At 40.5% G+C, this 26673-nt stretch overlaps 1 protein-coding gene across 1 annotated transcript in view; it reads left to right on the top strand.

Annotated features, from left to right (window-relative positions):
* Positions 1-26673, top strand: part of LOC110533363 (gamma-aminobutyric acid receptor subunit beta-2) — a 92138-nt gene that overhangs the window by 50003 nt on the left and 15462 nt on the right. Inside the window, exons 5-6 of the mRNA XM_021617491.2 lie at positions 5455-5537; positions 26131-26268. Coding sequence (XP_021473166.1) covers positions 5455-5537; positions 26131-26268 — 221 coding nt within the window. The remainder of the gene's footprint in view (positions 1-5454; positions 5538-26130; positions 26269-26673) is intronic.

A 26673-nucleotide genomic window follows, 5' to 3' on the forward strand; every position in this document is an offset into this window, starting at 1 on the left:
CTATATTTATATTTTATTCATTTTTTTATTTTAAATCCCAGCCCCCGTCCCCACAGGAGGCCTTTTGCTTTTTGGTAGGCTGTCATTGGTAATAAGAATTTGTTCCTAACTGACTTGCCTAGTTCAATAAAGGTTCAATAAAACATTAAAAAATAAAACACAGAAATACAACCCCAATCTGTATGTGGCCTCAAATCACTGCCATACTCCCTTCTGTACGCTTCTGTTTACCATATCTATTTTGGCAGGATGGTGCCTATATCAGACTAATGATAGGTCAAGGTATCAAGTTGTGATTGATATCTGGAACCTTTTCTCTAGTGTTGTAGATCAGTGCTACATTATCTGAGAGAAATAAACAAAGGCAATTGACAGGCGAAGTGACATCAGATGGGGAATCTGCAGGCCTAGTTTTCTGTTTCCCTGGTGGGAGATTATCTGATGGGACACTCCACTGTCTGATGATCCATTTCACAGAACCCCAATCCTTCTCACTGTGTAGTCCAGTGGGGACATAGGTACAATAGAGTACAGTAGGTGTTCAGTGTATTGAAATTAGATGTTTTCTCATCACAGGTACCATAAAGGGACGTTCTGCGGCATGTAAATGTTACACTTGAAACCCTTCATCATGTGATGATGTAGGTTTGACAGCCGCTTACTCATGCAAAAGTATTTTCGCATTGCTACCACTGTGAGAGCATCAATCAACCATTCTTTGGTCTGCTTTCATGATCTCAAATAAGTTGCCTGTTATCTCTCTGGTAGAGAAGGACGGTGATGAGGAACAATGTGTTCACTAAAATGTGCTATTCTAAAGAACACGACTATAAGTGTGCCCCCTGAATGTGCGCAAGAACACCACATAATTCAATGGTAATACATATTTAATTTGTGGCAAATTAGCTAATAATGACCTGCTCGCTAACGTCAACTATGTAGCTACCTGAAATAGGGTATGAGAGAACACCCGTCATTCTGATTAATGGGAAATATGAAGAAAAGGCCCAAGCGCACCCAGATGGCCCAGTTACTGGTACTTGAAATCAACTAGTGGTTGACCAAGATACTAACTTATAGTAGATTCTTGGCCCAGCTCTCCAGACTGTGATTCTTGGCCCAGATCTCCAGACTGTGTCTAGAGATGGAGGGTGTTGTACCCTGTGCTCACTCCTGTGGTGGAGCAGAGCTGAAGGATGCATTGACCTTGCCTCAGCTCGGCTGCAGTCTAGGGACGATGGTGGGTGATATAGAGGGACAAGTGTGAAGGAGGCAGGGAGGAGGGGATTATCTCTCCGCTGTACCACAGAGGATTGGGCTCCAAGTTGAGCCTCTCCGCTGGCCGGGATGTATCAGTGTCGTCAGTTGTGCTTAGACGATTACCCATGGTGCCGTGCAGATCCGTGGCTGGCTGGCAGCACCCACTGTGGGCATCCACCTTCTCACGCAAGACCACAGCCAGAGAGAGTGACTCCCTATAACTCACCATCTATCAACTCCTTCTGTTCCTGCTTCTGCCTGATGAATACACTGACCTTATCTATTCACTCATGTCTGGTATTACAGTGTAGGACTCGGACCAGTTCCAGTATGATAAAGACTGCCCTGCCCTCTGTGGATGATTGACTTTGTTCCGGCCAGAGGTTTCTCCTGACCACCAACCTAATCAAGAACAACTCTGGTCCCCTAGTTATAAGAAAAGTAACCATTCTGTCTTACTTACAGAGTGTAGAATCATGCTCCTGTTGCTGATGGAAATGGTATTGACGCAATCTCTGGCAGGCCCCTTGTACAAATATAAAAAGTCCCCTGTGTTGGCACTAAATAACACATTTTGAAAACAATCAAATGTTAATTTAAACATGCAATATATTCAGTATTTGAGTCTGAATTTCACAAACTAGAGCTCTCCCAAGGTTTCTGAACCAGTTGCAACAGGGCAGAGTGTTCCCCCTTTTAAGCCCCCCAGTATACAGAGACAGAGAGTCATTTGCTTTTAAGGTGCCCTGTCCCCCTTGGGTCACACAAGACCTTGCATAAATGTTTGACAAGTCTCCAAAGTTACCGTTTGAATACATTTCTCAAAGTATTCTACTCAGTCTGGGTAAACTAAGGCGGCCAAGTATTCACAACCCTAAAAGCCAATTAAATATGCGTTCAGAGTGCATTGTGTTTTCTAAAAGAACATCACAGTAGGTCAGACATTTGGCTTACAAATAGGAGTGTGTACAAACACATACACAGACTGTGGAAAATGTGAGTTTGTTTATGTGATCAAAGTCAGCAGACTAGTGTGCTTAACATCTCAGCGGGCAAAACTGGTTGAAAAATGACCTCATAACAAGAAACTAGTTGAAATGACAGGTCACCCCAGATGGACTGAAGATTTTAATCTATACACTTATAGATCTTTATGTAGGGTGTCCACCTACTCTGCTCAGAGTGGGTGAAAACCTGCTTTGGTGATGAAATTTCACTACCTTATGTTATAAAATATATTTTCCAAGACAAATAGGATTATTCATGTTCTGAATTGTTCAAAAGCATATCCAAAATGTCAGGTTTCGTGACCTAATACATCCGTTAGTAAGCACCGGGCTCTGTTGACAGAACGGTGCCGCTTTTTCGCAGCAACTTTTGAGGATTTCACGTGAGGTGTTAGCATGACAGGAGCTGAATTGAATGTAAAACGCTGAAAATAAAAGGCTTGCTGTATGCACAGTGCTCCATTAAAATTTCACAGAGATACTGTCACGTTCACTGTCTTCAAACTCCCTGTCATAGATGAGCCAAAGAGCAGCGTGCATGTAATTCCACATCTTTTAATAAAGTGAAACTTTCACCAAAAAAAAAACAGGTAAACAGAAACCGACACGATCGTGACACGACCGTGTCGCACACAAACACACGCAGAAAATAAATAATTACCCACAACATAGGTGGGAAAAAGGCTGCCTAAGTATGATTCCGATTCAGAGACAACGATAAACAGCTGCCTCTGATTGGGAACCACACGCGGCCAAAAACAAAGAAATAGAAAACATAGAATGCCACCCAAATCACACCCTGACCTAACCAAATAGAGAAATAAAAAAACTCTCTAATTTCAGGGCGTGACAGACACCCTTGTTTTTGTGAGAAGCCTTCTAAAAGGAACAGGAAATTCTCATTAATATGAAGTGTATACTAAAATGTCATGTCTCAAAATCTATCGTACCTTTTTATTGTTTTATGTCCTGTGGATTCAAGAACGGAAGATGAGTTCAACGGGAAAGTGAGTCAAAAAGCCTTTATTCTCGCACAGCATCCAGCCTAGCTGACGTGATGCTGTACAACTTGCTTACTTCAGTCACCCTCATTTTTGCCACCCTGCAAGAGTAAAAACCCCAATCACTTTTAAGACCGATTATGAGACATGACGTTTGGACCATCGGTTTTCTTAGAGTATTATCTACACAATTAACATATTATTTTACCCATTGGCCAAAATATGCATTTTTGATTGGACAACCTTCTTTATGCCTACCAGTATTTGGCCTCTAAAATAATTAGTGCTCAGGTTTATTGGTGGTTTGGCAGCTGGGGCCTATAACTAGATCCATTCCACACCTTTCCAGGGTTATATGATTTCCATTTGTCATTTGAAGGACTTCCCTGAGTGATCTTTAATGCTGGTGACAATGAACACTGCAAGAGAAGAAATTGACATTTATGTTAATAATCTGGATATTAAGGCAGTAAATATTTAAAACACACATCAGACAGTTTTTGCAGGAGGCTACACATTTGCAGAGAACTATTTGCAATATTTTCTACTGTACGATGCAGCTCTGTTTTTCAAGTTAATTTCCAGTCAATAAGTTATCTTCACAACACTGACTAGAGGGCACGAGAAGTTGACTTCGAGATCTCAACATGTTCTTCACAAGGTATTCACGGCATCCATTTTCTTTGTTCTCGTTGAGTTGTGCCAGTAGACTTCCACCTAAGGCACTCTTCCCACTCAACCGATTCTGGCAGCTGAGATCTTTACAAGATGAAAAGAGTTTGTCCTCTCACCATCACCCTCATCTCTTGCCTCCCTGGGATATCTATGTCTTGTTAGTGGGCTCTGTCAGTGAGAATATGAGAGATGGACTGTAAGTTTTTACAATTACTAGCATGAACGCTTAGGCCTACCCTTTGACATACATAGAGTATGCTTTCACATATGACCTCAAGGCAATTCTACTTTCATATTAACGTATTTGATGTGCTTAGGTTATTTAGAATAATATATTCCCTTTCAGCATTGCTTTTACAAGTTAGACCACAAGGTCGCTTATGATCCGACTACATCAGAGCTCTCCAACTGGTCCTGGAGAACTACTGGTTATCTGGGCTTCATTCCATGCCTTCAGTAACACACCTGATTCAGCTAATTAGTTGACTGAAGACCATAATTCTGAAAACGTATGAAAAATGTATGCAATCACCTCTGTAACTCATTCTGGATAAGAGCATTTGCTTAAATGACAAATCTTTCTGGAATATAGATAGTGTGGGGCTATTATCAGTAGCTGGCCTGGGAATCCCTGTAGTGAGCGAGTCTGTGATTCACCTCCCAGGTAAAGGGAACCTGTACAGTTTGATTATTTTAAGAATCTAGGACGAGGATTAGGTTTGGCCTTTTAATCCTTAAATCCATGGGCTGCACCCACTGATGCAGAATCATGTAGGGCTTGTTTAGTGGTTCTATAGTCGTGTAGTGCTTATTTATCTGACATCACAGGCTACTGCATAATGAGAGTTGGCTAGAGGAAAAGTGAATATTGAGGCGTGCAGCTGTAGGCTTTACTCACCTGTTCTATTTACAGAAACACCACTGTAGACCGGTTAGTTCCGCAAAGTCCATTGCTGTTAAATCCCAGGTTGTTCGTGTTTTCTTTCTTTGCCACGTGCCTGGGAAACATTGAAAATGAGTTAGCTCTTTATTTGAATTGTCTAATATCTTGCTGGAAGTGCTGCTGCAGCAGTGATGTACTGTAGCTGCTAAACAAGGTGGAGATAATGTAGAGATTTACCCAACGTTGATTTAACTGGGGATCGATATCAGCTCACGGTTATTGTCGACTTCATCACACTATTAACTTCATCTGTGCACTGACAAGATATGAGAGCAATAGATTATGAAGAACCTCCTGACGCTGCTATAAAAAGCCATTAAGTAGCCATATGTGCCTGTGCTTCAAGGATGTAGTTATCTGCTAGACACAGGCACCAGATACTGATTGAGATTTTGATTGTAGCTAATAATTAATGTCTTCATGCTACTCGGCCCAGGTTCCTTGGTCCTAAAGCTCCACTTAAGAAAGTACAGCGTGAAGTTGGGATCCCATCGGCAATACCGCCTGAACCTTCAAAATGACATCCTTGGTCTGTACTGACTCTTGACAATGTCTTTTTCCCCTTCAGGATCACCACTACAGCAGCTTGTATGATGGACCTGAGACGATATCCGCTGGACGAACAAAACTGCACACTGGAGATAGAGAGCTGTGAGTATCTATCTTTCTCGCTTTCATTTTAACTCAATTACATTTCATTTGATCTATCTTCCTCACTTTAAATTCAACTCAATTACATTTCATTTGATCTATCTTTCTCGCTTTAAATTCAACTCAATTACATTTCATTTGATCTATCTTTCTCGCTTTCAATTCAACTCAATTACATTTCATTTGATCTATCTTTCTCGCTTTCAATTCAACTCAATTACATTTAATTTAATCTATCTTCCTCACTTTAAATTCAACTCAATTACATTTCAGTTGATCTATCTTTCTCGCTTTCAATTCAATTCAACTCACTTCAATTTTATTTGAATTGATATGAATTGGAAACAACCTGTGCCAAACCAATGGTTTGTACTAGTACTGTATGTATAAGGAATCCACAAAGTTGAAGACACAACTTCAAGTCAGTTACTAGAACACAATAATATCTCAAGCATTGAAAACTACTCATGGACATGTACAGTAAATTAATCCTCATGAGGGAAATTAATAGTGTTTCTTGTCGGTAGATTTGTCAGTGAAACCTAAAGCACCCAATTCAAGAAAACTATGTCGCATCACTTCAGAAATTCAGGGATTTCTGCATTACAATGATGTACAGATATTAAGACAAAAGGCTGCCAAGGTCTACTTTATATGCTGCTTTTTGAAAAGTGTACTCCTTTCTCAACAGCTTGGTAAATGCTTTAAGGGCTTTCATTAACCTTTAAGGGGCAGTGCAGTTAAAAACTTGTTTCATATTTTGATGACATTTTCGCACTACGAGGTCGAAATAACACTGGAATTATGAAAATGATAATAATGCCCTTTTGTGTAAGAGCTGTTTGAAAGAAATGCCTGGAATTCCAGCCTGTTCAGGTGGCATGGAACCTTTGGCCTACGTCACGACATCACTATGTGATCTGATTACAAAAGACAAATGACTGTGCATCTGGGTAAAGGGGTGGGCTCTAGACCATCCTATCAGCCAATCTGTATATGTAAATATACAAAATTAACAAGAAATTAACAAGAACAAATACTTTGGAGTTATCTTCATTAAATAAACACAGTGTTTTATTAGACATACAGTGATTTAAAAATTCAATTACAAAGACTGCATGGGGCTTTAATACATCTAATTTAGTCATTGACATTAACATTAATCACTTGAATAAATCTAAATAGAAAACAAATGTTTCAATAAAAAATATCCGTTATCATCTTCTCCTCTTCAATGAATCTACAAGTTGAGAGGTCACGCAACACAAAAGCATGAGGTAACAGCACTACGTTTGCATTATCCTAATATGTTCACCATCATCTTGACAGAACCCAAGAACATTGTGCAACCATTGTGAACACAAATGGCCTAGTCAAATCTAATTGTGACCTGTTTTGACTTTGTCAGGTATAGATTTTGGGGAGGCAAACGTTAGTTCCAGTGTGATCCTGGACATGGCTCAGTGACTGAAGGCATTACAGCCAGGGACAGAGAGCCTCACAGGACACTTAGTTATTCAACATTGAGCTCTATAACACATAGCCTTCCCCTCAGTGGCTGACTTATTGCCGGGCACAACAGTGACAGTGTGAAGCGAATATGTAATGCATCTCTCCCTGATAAAGTTTTTTAAAAACACCTGAGGCCTCTCCTGTTTCATCTGTGCTGCTGGATTCGGAGTTTGTGAAGCTGCAATGTGACGTGGGCTCTGGCTCTGTAGACCCGACACCTTTGTGATCTGATGTGCTGCTTTTCCAACTTGGCAGCCGTCCTGGTCTATCTTGTCTTGATTCCCCTCTCCTCTTTCTCTTTATCTCCCCCCATATTCCTCTTTATCTCCCCCCATATTTCTCTCTCTCTCTCTCTCTCTCTCTCTCTCTGGTGTTTTTTCTAGGGAGCATGACAGGTTGATTGCACCTATCTCCCTTAACCAGCTTTGACAGTAGAAGCAGAACTTTCAAGTGTTTTTTATTTTATGTCAGATTTTCATCAAATTCAAATTAGTTGTGTAATTGTTTTGGACTAAAACTAAATAGCTGAACCTGATTTAATTAGCATCCTTTAAATGCAGAATATTACGTTTTCCAGGAAAGGTTATTGTTGCCGCATCGTGCTGCAAACAAAACCCCACCATTTATTATAATTATTCAATTAACATACAAAGAAGCATTGATATAACATGAATCATAATGTTCTTGTTTTGTAACTTGTAAAGGTCTGCTGCCTATTGAATAAAACAGAATAGGAGGGAAGAAACATACTCAAAGGGCATGTTGTAAATCCCAATTAAAAGTCCCCTAGGAAGTGGGTGTTGAAATGTGAAATGAGATGCTGATGAAGTAGTATTTTATAATTCAGGCTTTAAAATGACTCTTGAAAGTTGTAATAGTAGAATGGACTAGAAATGGGGTAGTGCATCATCAGTTCCTCTTGTCACGTTAGTCCTTGCATACCTTAGATACCTACAGTATTGTCGGAAATGTCCAGATAAACTAGCCCATGTCAGTTTTTTAGTCCGTAGATTTTGTTGTAATTTTTTTGTCCCTCAAATATCACATGAATACACTTTAGATGTATAGAATGAGCTTTAAAACTGCAACATTTTCTTTGCATCCCATGACAAAATGTGTAAAATTGCAGGAAATTATCTTTAAACCTGCAAAATGTTCTCCACCAACAAGAGGGGTGTGAACAGTTTGTGTCATGAACAGTGCTTGTGCCCATAGAAATGGACTTGGCGCGTGCCAAGGGGGCAAGGGGCGAGCGGTATGTTCCCCAATGCTGTAAGGGGGGCCCTAGTGAAAAAGTGTGGGAATCCTTGCTCTATACCAGGGCACCAAGGAATAAAATAAATATAGTCAAACGTTTCCATTTTTGTCATTTAGCAGACACTGTCATCCAGAGCAACTTACAGTTAGTGTGTTCATAAGAAAGCTCGGTGGGACAACCACATATCACAGGCATAGAAAGTACATTTTTCCCAATAACATAGTTATCAGTAATGTCAGAGCTAGAGGGAGGGGGGGCTGGTTAAGTGTTTATTTTTCATTTTTATATGAGGTGAAACAGTCCTTTATCTTAGTGCCAATAAGGCTGCTGAATGACAATCACTAGCAGGTCCAGTGGGCTGGCCTACACTTGACAATGTAGTTGACAATGTTCTGATGTGTATAATGTGTTTAGTAGTGTACCATTGAATCACCTACTGTAAGAATCACACTGGTTGTATTTATTGTACACAGAGCCGCAAACACCATGTCCCCGTGGGGATAATAACGTTATTGTCTTATCTGTCTGTTTTAGGCATGCATGTGTTTGGAATACAGTCTTTCAGCTCCATGTAGATGTGTATTTTTCTTTATCCCTATCAGAGCTGATGTGTTGCTTGTTCAGACACCTTCTGACTATATCACAAAGTGTCAGATGAAAGCCTTGTCAGGTTCAGAAGGAAGGAGGGAAGAGAGGATAAAGCCTCAGAAAGTTTGGCAGGATAAAAGGAGTCCCCTAGATAGAGTATAAGCCTACAAGCAAAAATGACTATTCAACACTTCTGTGTAAATGACTTTAATCATTAGTGTGAGCACTTAATATGCACGATACAATTAGTGTGATGCAGTTATTTAGTCTCCCCTTCTATAAATTGTTCCAGTTATAAGCCCCTCTGTCTTCATACTAATTTGGTTGTAATGAAATACATCTTTTGAGCGGACTTGTTCCCTCCTGGGAATAGGAGTGTGATGAGATGAGACTTGTGCCCTCAAGGTGGACAGTGGAAGCAGTTATTTTAGATAGTCTGTCTCTCCTCTATGTGGCTCATTGCTGGGCAGGGACACTAATGTGTAATTTAAGGGAAATGCCTTTTTCATCGAATCATGTGTTAAGTGACTTTTGTTGTCTAACTGCTGTTTTTACGTCAACACAACAACACAGTATGTCTAGCAGAGTGGCCGTGTGTGGCTACTTTATATTAAAGAACAACTGACCCATGTCACTGCACAGTGCTGGGTGACTTTCAGCAATATTGCATGAGGGTTAGTTTATGACCTTAAAAAACACCTCCTGTCAAGCTACATTTGTTGTGTTGTTTCTTCCCAGCTTCTCTATAATGTTTGCAAATCTGGGCTGTAGTACAATAGGCCACATAACCTATATCTAGGAAATGAAAACCTTGGACTGCATTATTCAACAATGTCAAACTCAAAATGTTATAGTAGTTATGTAGTATAGTACATGCTCATGAATTTCACACGCACCCAGTATTTCATTAGTAAAGCATACTGTATGGACTAGTCCACTGTATAAATCGTGCTGCCAGATGTATAGAGTATACTTAATTCACACCTTCTGTAATACACTCAGCAAAAAAATAAACGGGCCTTTTTTTTATGCTGTTGTCACAATGAAACTCTCATCTAAGCTCAAAATTCCACCAAGTAATAGTTACATTTTCTGCACCAGCAGTGCACAACGTACGGAGCGTCACTGCTATCAGATCCTATTTTAGAAACCACAAATGTCCTCTGGGGTCTGAACAGTTTGCACACTGGAGTTTTTTCTGCGCCTTAGATCTTCCCATCACAGCTCCTGCAGGTTTGCCAACCAGCTGAACTGAAGACAGCTCGCTGCGCGCTGTCGGACTTTAGAGACACTTTTAATTGGACACCAGGAATACGATTAAAGTAACTTTGAACCTTGGGTATCAAACATTAATTTTAGTTATATTTTAGAGGAACCTCTCAAGCACATGCAGGGGAAAAAGCGTCAGTTGTTTGAGACTCTGACTTTTCCTGTGTTCTCTCCAGTTAAATTTGAAAAGAGCAGCAGACCTTCCCATGCATTAAGTCTGAAACTTGGCTCTTAAATCACCCAGTGTAGCCCTTTGATGGCATTTCTGAGACTCTCTCTGACTCAATGTATACTTTACAGACTTCAATTAGGCTTGGCCTCTGCTTTTGGTTTACTTTTCATTTAAGTTTGATGATGGTGTATTCCTGTATAAACCAAGGGATGTGTGTAACTCCTAGTTACTCCTATAAAGTAAGTTTTAATTTGTTGGAGGCCACAGGTTTCCCATGTATCCTAACTGGAAATCCATCTGTGTAACTCAATAGGAATATATTATTTACACAGTTTCCAAGTGAAGCGCACCTCTCAAGTTAGTATTTGGCCCTAAGAGAGCAAACCTCCAGGATTCACTTGTCAATTTGCTCAAATTCAACACAATCTAACACTCAATTCGTGCAAATATGTACAACAAGTATTTCAGCAGATTTAGTGTGTTTTTGCTCATTTTTTGTGTGGCTTAATTAGTAGGAAATGACAACATTTTTGGTGTGACTTAATTCATAGGAACATACGTTTTGGAGAAACAATCTTCGGAACAATCTTTTGAAAGTTATTAGAACAATGGCGTTCTACACTGCCTTTTTTGTGTCCCACATTTATTCATATAAAAAACAAACGGGTTAACAACCTAATATTGTTAATCCACCAGGTTGTCACCGAATATAATTATAATATAATAGTAGCCTTACATTTTTTTGTATTTTATTAATGCCAATACTGTTTTCTATGCTTGTTTTCACTTACTACTTTGGGATACTGGTGCACTTGTAGTCAGAAAGGCCCATTTTTCATGTAGGCAACAATAGGCCTACACCATTTTCTTCATAACGCATTTCATATTTCATGGAGCCTACCTTACAACATTTTCTTCATAATGCATTTAATACAAGGCAATGATACATTTTATAAGGGTTGCCAGATTTGTTTTGTTGGTATTGATGAAGGTATTTTATTGGGGAATGGGGATGCATTTTTATGATGGGAAATTATAATACACACCATAATACACAAACACTTACACACATATACACACACTCACTTTGTTTGTTCTCATATTACAGCCAACTCTTTTGTATTAATTCTTTTTAATAAAATATGTGTTATGTATTCATTATCTTTAACTGGTTAAATGTTTGTAGTTTGCATGTTTCAGTAGTGATTAGCATGGTTAAATAGTCATAAATCTCTGATTAATTTAGCTTTTGGTATATTTGGCATTTTTATACATATTCTGTATTTCCACTGAAGAAAGCAATAATTAATCAACACACTATTGTAAATAAATGGACACTACCTGTCATAAAATGGAAATTGCTCTCCGTAAATAAATGGTGAGACATGTTCAGTCTGAAACCATGTGTTTTACAGCCCTGTAAAAACAATACAAGTTATATCACCTTAAAAATTGTTTATTTACAACCTATGGGGTATAAGATATTGGTAATAGTGGCATGGGAGAGTGTGAAATTAATGATATACCCTAAACCTAAGCTATGTTCAATGTCAGCAGCAATTTCCAATGAGACATGCTCAGTCTGAAGCCATTCGGCTATGGGTTTCACAGCCCTATAATAATGATACAAGTTATACCACCTTAAAAGGGGTTTATTTACAATCTCTGGGGTATATAACATGTTGGGCAAAGTGGTTTAAGAAAATTTGACATACTAACTTGAGTTCAGCCTTCGCCAATGAGAAACAAGAGGGGCCTTGCTTCGTCCTTCATGACTGTGAAATGCCTCAATTCTAGGCCGTAGAAAATCCTACATCCATCTCATTAGATCAGAACAGGATGGATCAACAGTGATTCATATTACTGGTTTGCATCCTAAAAAAAGGATAGTTGTGTTTTGCTGCTTAACACACTTCCATTATTTGTCTACCCAGATGATGTGGATCATTGTCAGGTTATTAGATATATAAGCTTCCGCAACAACATAACACCATGGTTGTAATAACACATTAAACAGGTAGTTTCTAAATCTGTAGAATGTGTTTGTTTTGGGTCCACACTGGTAAGTTAACTTATGCAAATTAGACAGTCACAGAGGATTTTCTTCTGAATAACTGGTCAGGGCATAGCACTTTCCATTCAGCTTCAGGCAACTTTGATGTAAGGCTTGATCACACCTGTAGTGACTACTTCTATCTGTCACACCCATTGTTGCTTATCCATTGTTGCTTATCCATTGTTCACTAGATATATCAATGTAACTACACCCAGCACAATGTTGAAAAACAGAATGCTTTCAACCACTAGATATCATAACTAGACGTGAGCTGGAGGTGGTACCAACGCTGCCATCAATGTAGCAGAAGAAAGTGAAAGCTGCAACAGGGACTCAAACCAGGGCTCCTACGTGACAAAGTGAGCTCTAATAGCTGTTGTCATGAAAGCCTAGTAGGCCTCTGGGCAGAGACAGTAGGTCTACAATGCTGACATATGCCCTGTTACAACAGCCTAAGTATATTACACGATTGACACGACCGTAATAAACATCATGAAACATCCTTGGTAGTGCCATAAGTGTAAGCCAACATAATTCATTATTTTAAATGAATCCTGTTTAACGGCATTGATATGGATTAATTGGTCATAGTCCAGACTCGTTATAGTGGCAAATACCATGGAGTTGCACCAGGGAAATTTAAACCAAACAGATGTTTTTCTACAGGTCTTCTGTTTCCCCACATGTTTTGATGAATTAAGTTCCCATCGTGAATAGGTGTTCCATTCCCCAATCAAATACCTTCATTGATACCACACACACACACACACACACACACACACACACACACACACACACAAATAATACAGTGTCACGGATCCCTCTGGAGCTTTCATTGATACCACACACACACAAATAATACAGTGTCACGGATCCCTCTGGAACTTTCATTGATACCACACACACACACACACACACACACACACACACACACACACACACACATCATACAGTGTCTGTTACCACACACACACACACATAATACAGTGTCTCGGATCCCTCTGGAACTTTCATTGATACCACACACACACACATAATACAGTGTCACGGATCCCTCTGGAACTTTCATTGATACCACACACACACACACACACACACACACACACACACACACACACACACACACACACACACATAATACAGTGTCTGATACCACACACACACACACATAATACAGTGTCACGGATCCCTCTGGAACTTTCATTGATACCACACACACACACATAATACAGTGTCACGGATCCCTCTGGAACTTTCATTGATACCACACACACACACATAATACAGTGTCACGGATCCCTCTGGAACTTTCATTGATACCACACACACACACATAATACAGTGTCACGGATCCCTCTGGAACTTTCATTGATACCACACACACACACATAATACAGTGTCACGGATCCCTCTGGAACTTTCATTGATACCACACACACACACATAATACAGTGTCACGGATCCCTCTGGAACTTTCATTGATACCACACACACACAAATAATACAGTGTCACGGATCCCTCTGGAACTTTCATTGATTTTATTATTAGTTATTTAGTTATTTAGTTATTATATAGTTATTTTATTTTTTTCATCAGACCAGAGGACATTTCTCCAAAAAGTATGATCTTTGTCCCCATGTGCAGTTGCAAAACATAGTCTGGCTTTTTTATGGCGGTTTTGGTAGCAGTGGCTTCTTCCTGGCTTCTTTCTTTCTTTACTGTGGATATAGATACTTTTGTACCTGTTTTCTCCAGCATCTTCACAAGGTCCTTTGCTGTTTTTCTGGGATATTGATTTGCACTTTTCGCACCGAAGTACATTCATCTCTAGGAGACAGAACACGTGTCCTTCTTGAGCGGTATGATGGCTGCGTGGTCCCATGGTGTTTATACTTGCTTACTATTGTTTGTACAGATAAACGTGGTACCTTCAGGCGTTTGGAAATTGCTCCAAAGGATGAACCAGACTTGTGTCTACAATTTATTTCTGAGGTCTTGGCTGATTTTTTTTGATAATCCCATGATGTCAAGCAAAGAGGCACTGTTTTTGAAGGTAGGCCTTGAAATACATTCACAGGTACACCTCCTATTTACTCAAATGATGTCAGTTAGCCTATCAGCAGCTTCTAAAGCCATGACATCATTTTGGGGAATTTCCCAAGCTGTTTAAAGGCACAGTCAACTTAGTGTATGTAAACTTCTGATGCACTGGAATTGTGATACAAGTTAAATAATATGTCTGTAAACAATTGTTGGAAAATTACTTGTGTCATGCACAAAGTAGATGTCCTAACCGACTCGACTAGTTTGTTAACCAGAAATTTGTGGAGTGGTTAAAAAACAAGTTTTAATGACTCCAACCTAAGTGAATGTAAACTTCCGACTTCAACTGTATACGTGCCCTTTGTTCACTATGGTTTTGTCGATTATTGTTCAAATCAAAGTGTATTTGTCATGTGCGCTGAATCCAACAGGTGTAATGTCCGGAGTGTAGTGGAGGAAGGGGTCAGACACAGGAGACAGAGAGTTCAGAGTAGGCACGTCTTTAATACACCGAACAGGTGGGGAACTAAACTGTATCCAAAAAACAGCTCACGTACACGAAACAGCCGTGACAAACATGCGTGCACGACAAGTACACATAGAACAATCCCGCACAAAGAGCAAGGGCCGGCTGGCTAATAAAGCCCAACTAATAACCAAATGAACAATAGGTGTAACCAATAAACAGACAAGGAGGGGGAGGAAAAAAATCTGTGGCAGCTAGTAGGCCGGTGACGACGACCGCCGAGCGCCACCCGAACGGGAAGGGGAGCCACCTTCGGTAGGATTCGTGACCACAGATGTGGACCTTAAACTGAAATACTTACTTACAGGCTCTAACCAATAGTGCAAAAAAGGTATTAGGTGAACAATAGGTAGGTAAAGAAATAAAACAACAGTAAAAAGACAGGCTATATGCAGTAGAGAGGCTTTAAAATTAGCGAGGCTACATACAGACACGAGTTAGTCAAGCTGATTGAGGTAGTATGTACATGTAGATATGGTTAAATATGCTATGCTTGTATGATAAACAGAGGGTAGCAGCAGAGTAAAAAGAGTGGTTGGGGGGGACACACAATGCAAATAGTCCGGGTAGCCATTTGATTACCTGTTCAGGAGTCTTATGGCTTGGGGGTAAAAACTGTTGAGAGGCCTTTTTGTCCTAGACTTGGCACTTCGGTACCGCTTGCCATGCGGTAGTAGAGAGAACAGTCTATGACTGGGGTGGCTGGGGTCTTTGACAATTGTTAGGGCATTCATCTGACACCGCCTGGTGTAGAGGTCCTGGATGGCAGGCAGCTTAGCCCCAGTGATGTACTGGGCCGTATACACTACCCTCTGTAGTGCCTTGCAGTCAGAGACCAAGCAATTGCCTTACCAGGCAGTGACGCAGCCAGTGCTCTCAATGTTGCAGCTGTAGGATCTCAGGATCTCAGGACCCATGCCAAATCTTTTTAGTTTCCTGAGGGGGAATAGGCTTTTTCGTGCCCTCTTCACGACTGTCTTGGTGTGTTTGGACCATTCTAGTTTGTTGTTGATGTGGACACCAAGGAACTTGAAGCTCTCAACCTGCTCCACTACAGCCCCGTCGATGAGAATGGTCCGCAATCATCTCCTTAGTCTTGGTTACGTTGAGGGATAGGTTGTTATTCTGGCACCACCCAGCCAGGTCTCTGACCTCCCTATAGGCTGTCTCGTTGTTGTCGGTGATCAGGCCTACTGTTATGTCGTCTGCAAACTTAATGATGGTGTTGGAGTCGTGCCTGGCCATGCAGTCGTGGGTGAACAGGGTGTACAGGAGGGGACTGAGCACGCACCCCTGGGGAGTGTTCCTTTTGTCCAGGTGGGAAAGGGCAGTGTGGAGTGCAATAGAGATTGCATCTTCTGTGGATCTGTTTGGGCAGTATGCAAATTGGAGTGGGTCTAGGGTTTCTGGGATAATGGTGTTGATGTGAGCCATTACCAACCTTTCAAAGCACTTCATGGCTACGGATCTGAGTGCCACGGGTCTGTAGTTATTTAGGCATTTTGCCTTTGTGTTCATGGGCACAGGGACTATGGTGGTCTGCTTGAAACATGTTGGTATTACAGATTCAATCAGGGACATGTTGAAAATGTCAGTGAAGACACCTGCCAGTTGGTTAGCACATGCCCGGAGCACACATCCTGGTAATCCGTCTTGCCCCGCAGCCTTGTGTATGTCGACCTGTTTAAAGGTCTTACTCACATTGGCTACGGAGAGCGTGATCACACAGTCATCCGGAACAGCTGATGCTCTCATGCATGCCTCAGTGTTGCTTGCCTCGAAGCGAGCACAGAAATTATTTAGCTCGTCTGGTAGTATCGTGTCACTGCGCAGCTCGCAGCTGTGCTTCCCTTTGTAGTCTGTAATAGTTTGCAAGCCCTGCCACACAAGACGAGCGTTGTGTAGTATGATTCAATCTTAGCCCAGTATTGAAGCTTTGCCTGTTTGATGGTTCGTCGCAGGGCATAGCAGGATTTCTTGTAAGCTTCCGGGTTAGTTTCCCGCACCATGAAAGCGGCAGCTCTACCCTTTAGCTCAGTGCGAATGTTGCCTGTAATCCATGACTTCTGGTTGTAGTATGTACGTACAGTCTAGAGGTCAACCGATTATGATTTTTCAACGCCGTTACCGATACCGATTATTGGAGGACCAAAAAAGCAGATACCGATTAATCGGACAATTTTTATTTATCTATTTGTAATAATGACAATTACAACAATACTGAATTAACACTTATTTTAACCTAATATAATACATCAATAAAAATCCATTTAGCCTCATAAATAATGAAACATGTTCAATTAGCTTTAAATAATGCAAAAACAACGTGTTGGAGAAGTGAAAGTGCAATATGTGCCATGTAAAAAAGCTTGAGTTTGAGTTCCTGGCTCATAACATGAGAACATTTGAAAGTTGGTGGTTCCTTTTAACATGAGACTTCAATATTCCAAGGTTTGAGATTTTAGGTTGTAGTTAATATTTTATTTATAGGACTATTTCTCTCTATACCATTTGTATTTCATATACCGTTGACTATTGGATGTTCTTATGGGAACTATAGTATTGCCAGTGTAACAGTATAGCTTCCGTCCCTCTCCTCGCCCCTACCTGGGCTCGAGCCAGGAACACAGACAACAGTCACACTAAGTATCGTTACCCATCGCTCCACAAAAACCGCCAAGGGGAATAACTACTCCAAATCTAAAAGCGAGTGACGTTTGAAACAGTATTAGCGCACACCCAGCTAACTAGCTAGCCATTTGACATCAGTTACACCAGCCATTAGGCTGATAGACTTGAAGTCATAAACAGCGCTGTGCTTGCGAAGAGCTGCTGGAAATGAAATAATGCTTACGAGCCTGATGCTGCCTACCATCGCTCAGTCAGACTGCTCTATCAAATCATAGACTTAATTATAACATAATAACACACAGAAATATGATCCTTTAGTCATTAATATGGTCGAATCCGGAAACTATCATTTCGAAAACAAAACGTTTATTATTTCAGTGAAATACGGAACCGTTCAGTATTTTATCTAATGGGTGGCATCCCTAAGTCTAAATATTCTTGTTACATTGCACAACCTTCAATGTTATGTCATAATTACGTAAAATTCTGGCAAATTAGTTCGCAATGAGCCAGGCTGCCCAAACTGTTGCATATACCCTGACTCTGCGTGCAATGAACGCAAGAGAAATGACACAATTTCACCTGATTAATATTGCCTGCTAACCTGGATTTCTTTTAGTAAAATATGCAGGTTTAAAAATATATACTTCTGTGTATTGATTTTAAGAAAGGCATTGGTGTTTATGGTTAAGTACAGTCTTGCTGTATGCTCTTGCTGCTGGTGAGTCTCTGATCCACCTCTACGCAGACGACACCATTCTGTATACTTCCGGCCCTTCTTTGGACACTGTGTTAACAACCCTCCAGGCAAGCTTCAATGCCATACAACTCTCCTTCCGTGGCCTCCAATTGCTCTTAAATACAAGTAAAACTAAATGCATGCTCTTCAACCGATCGCTACCTGCACCTACCCGCCTGTCCAACATCACTACTCTGGACGGCTCTGACTTAGAATACGTGGACAACTACAAATACTTAGGTGTCTGGTTAGACTGTAAACTCTCCTTCCAGACCCATATCAAACATCTCCAATCCAAAGTTAAATCTAGAATTGGCTTCCTATTTCGCAACAAAGCATCCTTCACTCATGCTGCCAAACATACCCTTGTAAAACTGACCATCCTACCAATCCTTGACTTTGGCGATGTCATTTACAAAATAGCCTCCAATACCCTACTCAACAAATTGGATGCAGTCTATCACAGTGCAATCCGTTTTGTCACCAAAGCCCCATATACTACCCACCATTGCGACCTGTACGCTCTCGTTGGCTGGCCCTCGCTTCATACTCGTCGCCAAACCCACTGGCTCCATGTCATCTACAAGACCCTGCTAGGTAAAGTCCCCCCTTATCTCAGCTCGCTGGTCATCATAGCATCTCCCACCTGTAGCACACGCTCCAGCAGGTATATCTCTCTAGTCACCCCCAAAACCAATTCTTTCTTTGGCCGCCTCTCTTTCCAGTTCTCTGCTGCCAATGACTGGAACGAACTACAAAAATCTCTGAAACTGGAAACACTTATCTCCCTCACTAGCTTTAAGCACCAACTGTCAGAGCAGCTCACAGATTACTGCACCTGTACATAGCCCACCTATAATTTAGCCCAAACAACTACCTCTTTCCCAACTGTATTTAATTTATTTATTTATTTTGCTCCTTTGCACCCCATTATTTTTAATTCTACTTTGCACATTCTTCCATTGCAAAACTACCATTCCAGTGTTTTACTTGCTATATTGTATTTACCTTGCCACCATGGCCTTTTTTGCCTTTACCTCCCTTCTCACCTCATTTGCTCACATTGTATATAGACTTGTTTATACTGTATTATTGACTGAATGTTTGTTTTACTCCATGTGTAACTCTGTGTCGTTGTATCTGTCGAACTGCTTTGCTTTATCTTGGCCAGGTCGCAATTGTAAATGAGAACTTGTTCTCAACTTGCCTACCTGGTTAAATAAAGGTAAAATAAATAAATAAATAAAAAATAAATAAATAAAAACAGTCGTCCAACGATTGTGCTTTTTTCACAAATGCGCTTTCATTAAATCATCCCCCAGCGTTGCATCGATTTAATGCAACGCAGAACACGCTAGATGAACGAGTAATATCATCAACCATGTGTAGTTATAACTAGTGATTATGATTGATTGTTTTTTTATGAGATAAGTTTAATGCTAGCTAGCAACTTACCTTGGCTTCTACTGCATTCGCTTAACAGGCAGGCTCCTCGTGGAGTGCAATGAGAGGCAGGTGGTTAGAGCGTTGGACTAGTTAACTGTAAGGCTGCAAGATTGGATCACCACAGCTGACAAGGTGAAAATATGTCATTCTGCCGCTGAACAAGGCAGTTAACCCACAATTCCTGGGCCGTCATTGAAAATAAGAATGTGTTCCTAACTGACTTGCCTAGTTAAATAAAGGTATAAAAAAATTGGCAACATCGGCGCCCAAAAATACAAATTTTCGATTGTTAAGAAAACTTGAAATCGGCCCTAATTAATCGGCCATTCTGATTAATCGGTCGACCTCTAGTACAGTCACTGTGGGGACGAAGTCCTCGATGCACTTATTGATAAAGCCAGTGACTGATGTGGTGTACTCCTCAATGCCATCGGTAGAATCCCGGAACATGTTCCAGTCTGTGATAGTAAAACATTCCTGTAGTTTAGCATCTGCTTCATCTGACCACTTTTTTATAGACCGAGTCACTGGTGCTTCCTGCTGTAATTTTTGCTTGTAAGCAGGAATGTTACTATATCCGTTGGTGCGTATGAGTACCTGTGCTGTATATTTTGGGCTTTCATGCCTTTGTGGATTGCGCAGATGATTGCGGGTCTCGTCCCATGTGTTAATCATTGTGCACTTGTGTTATTTATTCGAGGTACTCCTCGCTCTTTTGTTTGGGTTTCAACCCTTTGTTTTTGTTATGGGGTTTGTTTGGTCTTCATCCCTGTGCCTTTACACAGCACACCATAATTTGGGGCTGAATAAAAAGCCCTATCACGCATTCCTGCACCTGTCTTCCGAATCATTTATACCAACGTAACGTACAGACAAATATGGCTTTTAACTCCAATCTGGCAACCCTCATAAAATCCGACATTGCACCAGTATCCCAAAATATTGAGGAAAAACAAGCATAGGAGAGCATTGGCATTAATAAAAAACGTTAAAAAATGAAGGATACTATTATATTATAAGTATTTCGGTGACAACCTGGTTGATTAACAGTATTGTGATGTTAACATGTTTTTGTTTTTATATACAGTGCCTTGCGAAAGTATTCGGCCCCCTTGAACTTTGCGACCTTTTGCCACATTTCAGGCTTCAAACATAAAGATATAAAACTGTATTTTTTTTGTGAAGAATCAACAACAAGTGGGACACAATCATGAAGTGGAACGACATTTATTGGATATTTCAAACCTTTTTAACAAATCAGGGGTATGTCTCTATCAGTTTTGCACATCGAGAGACTGACATTTTTTCCCATTCCTCCTTGCAAAACAGCTCGAGCTCAGTGAGGTTGGATGGAGAGCATTTGTGAACAGCAGTTTTCAGTTTTTCCACAGATTCTCGATTGGATTCAGGTCTGGACTTTGACTTGGCCATTCTAACACCTGGATATGTTTATTTTTGAACCATTCCATTGTAGAATTTGCTTTATGTTTTGGATCATTGTCTTGTTGGAAGACAAATCTCCGTCCCAGTCTCAGGTCTTTTGCAGACTCCATCAGGTTTTCTTCCAGAATGGTCCTGTATTTGGCTCCATCCATCTTCCCATCAATTTTAACCATCTTCCCTGTCCCTGCTGAAGAAAAGCAGGCCAAAACCATGATGCTGCCACCACCATGTTTGACAGTGGGGATGGTGTGTTCAGCTGTGTTGCTTTTACGCCAAACATAACGTTTTGCATTGTTGCCAAAAAGTTCAATTTTGGTTTCATCTGACCAGAGCACCTTCTTCCACATGTTTGGTGTGTCTCCCAGGTGGCTTGTGGCAAACTTTAAACGACACTTTTTTATGGATATCTTTAAGAAATGGCTTTCTTCTTGCCACTCTTCCATAAAGGCCAGATTTGTGCAATATACGACTGATTGTTGTCCTATGGACAGAGTCTCCCACCTCAGCTGTAGATCTCTGCAGTTCATCCAGAGTGATCATGGGCCTCTTGGCTGCATCTCTGATCAGTCTTCTCCTTGTATGAGCTGAAAGTTTAGAGGGACGGCCAGGTCTTGGTAGATTTGCAGTGGTCTGATACTCCTTCCATTTTAATAGTATCGCTTGCGCAGTGCTCCTTGGGATGTTTAAAGCTTGGGAAATCTTTTTGTATCCAAATCCGGCTTTAAACTTCTTCACAACAGTATCTCGGACCTGCCTGGTGTGTTCCTTGTTCTTCATGATGCTCTCTGCGCTTTTAGCGGACCTCTGAGACTATCACAGTGCAGGTGCATTTATACGGAGACTTGATTCCACACAGGTGGATTGTATTTATCATCATTAGTAATTTAGGTCAACATTGGATCATTCAGAGATCCTCACTGAACTTCTGGAGAGAGTTTGCTGCACTGAAAGTAAAGGGGCTGAATAATTTTGCACGCCCAATTTTTCAGTTTTTGATTTGTTAAAAAAGTTTGAAATATCCAATAAATGTCGTTCCACTTCATGATTGTGTCCCACTTGTTGTTGATTCTTCACAAAAAAATACAGTTTTATATCTTTATGTTTGAAGCCTGAAATGTGGCAAAAGGTCGCAAAGTTCAAGGGGGCCGAATACTTTCGCAAGGCACTGTAGATAAATATGGGACACAAAAAAGGCAGTGTAGAACACCATTGTCCATCATGCATTGCTCCAATAACTTTCAAATGATTGTTCCGAAGTTTGCCCCCCAAAAATGACTTTTCCTATGAATGAAGTCACACAAAAATGTGTATTTTCCTAAGATTTAAGTAGGAGAAAAATGTGTGTATTTTCACATGAGTTAAGCCACACAAAAACGCACAATGTCTGTTGAAACACTTTCTGTACATATTTAGTGTGAGATTGTGTTGTTCAATTCTAATCCAGTCAGCTCCAGTCAGAGACATATTTGAATGTCTGGTTTCAGCCCAAATGTTGTTTGAAGTCACGTTACAGTATATTATGATGAGTGAAGTCTCCCACCACACTCCTTAAAAGGTCTCCCTTAGCAAAATAAAACAAAATCAATTCAGAATTTATTTTATTAGCTTTATAAAATGCCTCTAGTCAGATGGGCCTATTATGCTACCTCTAACAATGTTATCAAGATACATTTGATGCTCCCAAACCCGTGAGTCTATGGGAAGATACTTTGTGTTAGCTTAGCATAGCCATCTATCCTTTAAGACAGGGGTGGGCAATTCCAGTCCTCGAGGGCCTGATTGGTGTCACAGTTTTGCCCCAGCTAACACACCTGACTCCAATAATCACCTAATCATGATCTTCAGAATGATGATCTTTAGAATGTAATTTGATTAATCAGCTGTGTTTGGTAGGGATAGGGAAGAAGTGTGACACCAATCAGGCCCTCGAGGACTGGAGTTGCCCATCCCTGCCTTAAGAGTTCAAATTAAAGTCAACCAGGGACAAGGGAGACCCAGCCTATGTAGAAAGGCAGGGCGTTTTCTCCTCAGTCCTCTTCTCACTTTCTCCTCTCTCCCTCCTTCCTTCCAGTTCTTGTGCATCACTGATTCTGCAAGGGGATCCAATCAAGCCAAATGCAGTGATGAAAAAGCTATGACAGCAAATGGAGGCAAAATATAATTTGCAAAGTCGGGCTCAATAGAGTTAAGTGGATCAGAGAAGCCCAACCAACCAAGCAGCGACTTGATATCGCCATCTCTATAGCAGGGGTTGGAAGGATGTTTATTGTGTAGGCTCTATAATAATAACGCGTTGGTTATTGCAAATGAACTTTGATTTCAGAATTGCAAACTGCATATTGACTTGTATATACTGTATTACCTAACTTAACGATCTATCACAAAAAACAAATAGCTCTTAACAGCCTCTTCGAAATAGCTTCAATGAAACACATACTGTACCATCATGATGTCGTGTCTGACTATGATTAAATTATTTGACATGCTATTCTATCAAATCCATGACCTAACGTTTAATTGATTTCGTGATTGAATTAAATAATGTAACAATTAAACCATTAATAGAGAGGTTATCTCCCAAATCCACTCTCTTAAAGATCTGAAGATCTTTTATATCAATAGTAGTCCATTATTAATCGTCACCTCAATCAGTCTCATTCTGATTGTCGTAAGTACTTGGTTATCTACACGAACCCTTGATAATAAATTGAATCAGCAACACACAAATTGGCTTAATTATTTATTTACTAAATACCTAAATAATCACACAGGATAACATATATGTACACAGGATAGATCACACATCGATTACTAATCATGTCATGAAAAGCCCCTAGTAGGCTAACCCTTCCACAAAGGAAGGGGGTTGGGTTTGAATGAAAGAGTGGGAAGACTGAGGGACAAAGGGATTGGGTCTATCAGACCTTGAGAAGCTATGCTACCGTAAATACAGAATGTTATGCATTCTAATAACTGCCCATTCAGAAAAGGAAAATGCAAGATATATATATTTACTCTGAGCTGAACTTTGATAGATGGTCCTTTCCTAGGCCACGTACGTTTACAGCTGCAGCTGATAAGTCGACGTCTAGGATGTATCACTTCTTTAGTGAATAATAGTTCAAAGTTCATACCAAGTTGACATAATCAGCTCGTGCTGTATTCTGGCTGGTCTAGTCGAAGTTCACCATTTCAGTGTGGTGATCGTCACCTCCACGTTGAAATTTGCCCTTTTAAATGTTAGGACAGCAGTCCTAACATTTCTGGAACTCAATGTTAATTTCGTTTGGTTGTAGTTGAAATGAGCACTTTTAAACGTATGGACACCAGTCCTCACGTCATCGGGAACTAAGTTTGACTTCTGTCAAAGGGATTTTGTACTGAGGGAGAGAAGGGCGTGTTTCATAGTTCTCAACCACTGTCTGTTCACTTGGGCATGGCCACTGAGTGGGCCTACGTTTTACTAAGAAACAATTATCTTATTTAAGAGGCTGAAATTACAATATTTTCACAAATAGTTTTATATTTAAACATTTAAATAGCCTAACAGTTCAATGTGAATCTGATAACTAGAATGTGTAGACTTTCCAAGATACAATTTATGTCGTCCTATCATCAGATATAATGCCCCAGACAACAGCTGATCTGACATCATATTCTTTAAGTACCAACGGACACTTTCAACTCGTTGAGAAAGGGAAATATTGATCCATTCCCCAACCTTTTGATGTTACCATACTCTCTCTATGAGGGCTTTCCAAGAGTCCATTCTGTAGAGTGGGTGAGGGTGAGAGGTGAGAGGACAGAGGAAGAAAAAGGGAAGGCCTGCGTGGGACTAATCAATGAGAGTTCCTGAATAGTCCTGTCAAATATCACTCAGCCCACACCACACGCACCATGCTCTCACACATACATATTCATGTGAATAGATACACACACATGAATAGATACACACACATGCATGCACACAAACATACACACATGCAGGCATGCAGACACACAGTCACACAAATACACACACACAAATTCATAAACACACACACGCACATTTTGATTACCAGTCATTATGAGGAGGAAGCGTTTTGTTTGATTAGGAGAGAGACAAGAGAGAAACACCTTATTTATTTCTCATTCATTAACCTGCGATTTGGAGTGTTGCAGAACCCTCCATCTCTTTTTCTTGTCTCTGTTATAATGCATGCACACAGTTCCCTGGAGTCAGCCGAATTGACCACTAGATTATGAAGTGGATTATGCAAGGACCAGTTTCATTCTCTGATGGAGAAAAACAAATAATTGGAAATTTATAAGCTCAATAGCTCACCCGGGCGGCAGGGTAGCCTAGTGGTTAGCGCGTTGGACTAGTAACCGGAAGGTTGCAAGTTCAAACCCCCGAGCTGACATGGTACAAGTCTGTTGTTCTGCCCCTGAACAGGCAGTAACCCACTGTTCCTAGGCAGTTATTGAAAATTAGAGTTTGTTCTTAACTGACTTGCCAAGTTAAATAAAGGTAAAGAGTCTGCTGGCTGCTAATTTCTGTATGAGTTTTAATTGAGTAAGCACTGAGGCATAGAAAATAACATTGTTTTATTTCTGTATTTATGCTCAGTTAAAAAAAAAAAAAATCTCATTGTGGTCAAAAGTTGACTTCATATTGTGGTTGTTTTGTTTAAATCTTCTCTATTCTGTCTATTCCGTGTGGCAGACATGTTAGGTTGACGCTACAGTATTTACAATGCTTCTGATTTAATCAACAGTCTTTGTGTGCCTTATATGATGATTATTTGCCCACAATTGTATATGTTGAATTGAATAATCCTTGGAGACACATACACGTTCATTATATTTCTGACTGGCTGTGTGCCCTTGTGTTCTCCATAAAATGCCCTGCCTCCTCTCTCGTCCTCAGATGGGTACACCACTGATGACATAGAGTTCTACTGGCGAGGAGGTCATAACGCTGTGACGGGGGTGGAGAGAATAGAACTACCACAGTTCTCCATCGTGGACCACAAACTCATCTCTAAGAATGTCGTCTTCTCTACAGGTGATGTCTTATGCACCAACTGGCCCCTATATTAAGCTTCTCTCTCCCATTTACTCATCGTTATAGCTAAGTACAGATACAAAGGTTGCAGAGTAGACAAAAAAAGTGCTTCTGTTACAAGGTAATCCTTGGCCAGTTTCTGAGTAGGATGTCATGTCGTTTTCCAGAAAATGCCGTGTTACATCAGTCTATCTGGTTTTCTGTAATGGCCCAAGCTGAGCTCGAGGCCCTCGCTGTGCAGTGCAGGGACCATGGGGCTGACTAAGGGCCTGGCTGGTAAATTGCATCCATTTATAGGTCAGTTAGATGCTCTGACATTGGGGCTCCTCTGACAATCTGGCACATGCATGCCGTTTCCAGGACATTACCCCCATAGGGGGAGAGCGAGGTTCTTATTAAGGTGGA

This window comes from Oncorhynchus mykiss, chromosome 10 (genome assembly GCF_013265735.2).
Source record: "Oncorhynchus mykiss isolate Arlee chromosome 10, USDA_OmykA_1.1, whole genome shotgun sequence".
Lineage (NCBI taxonomy): Eukaryota > Metazoa > Chordata > Actinopteri > Salmoniformes > Salmonidae > Oncorhynchus > Oncorhynchus mykiss.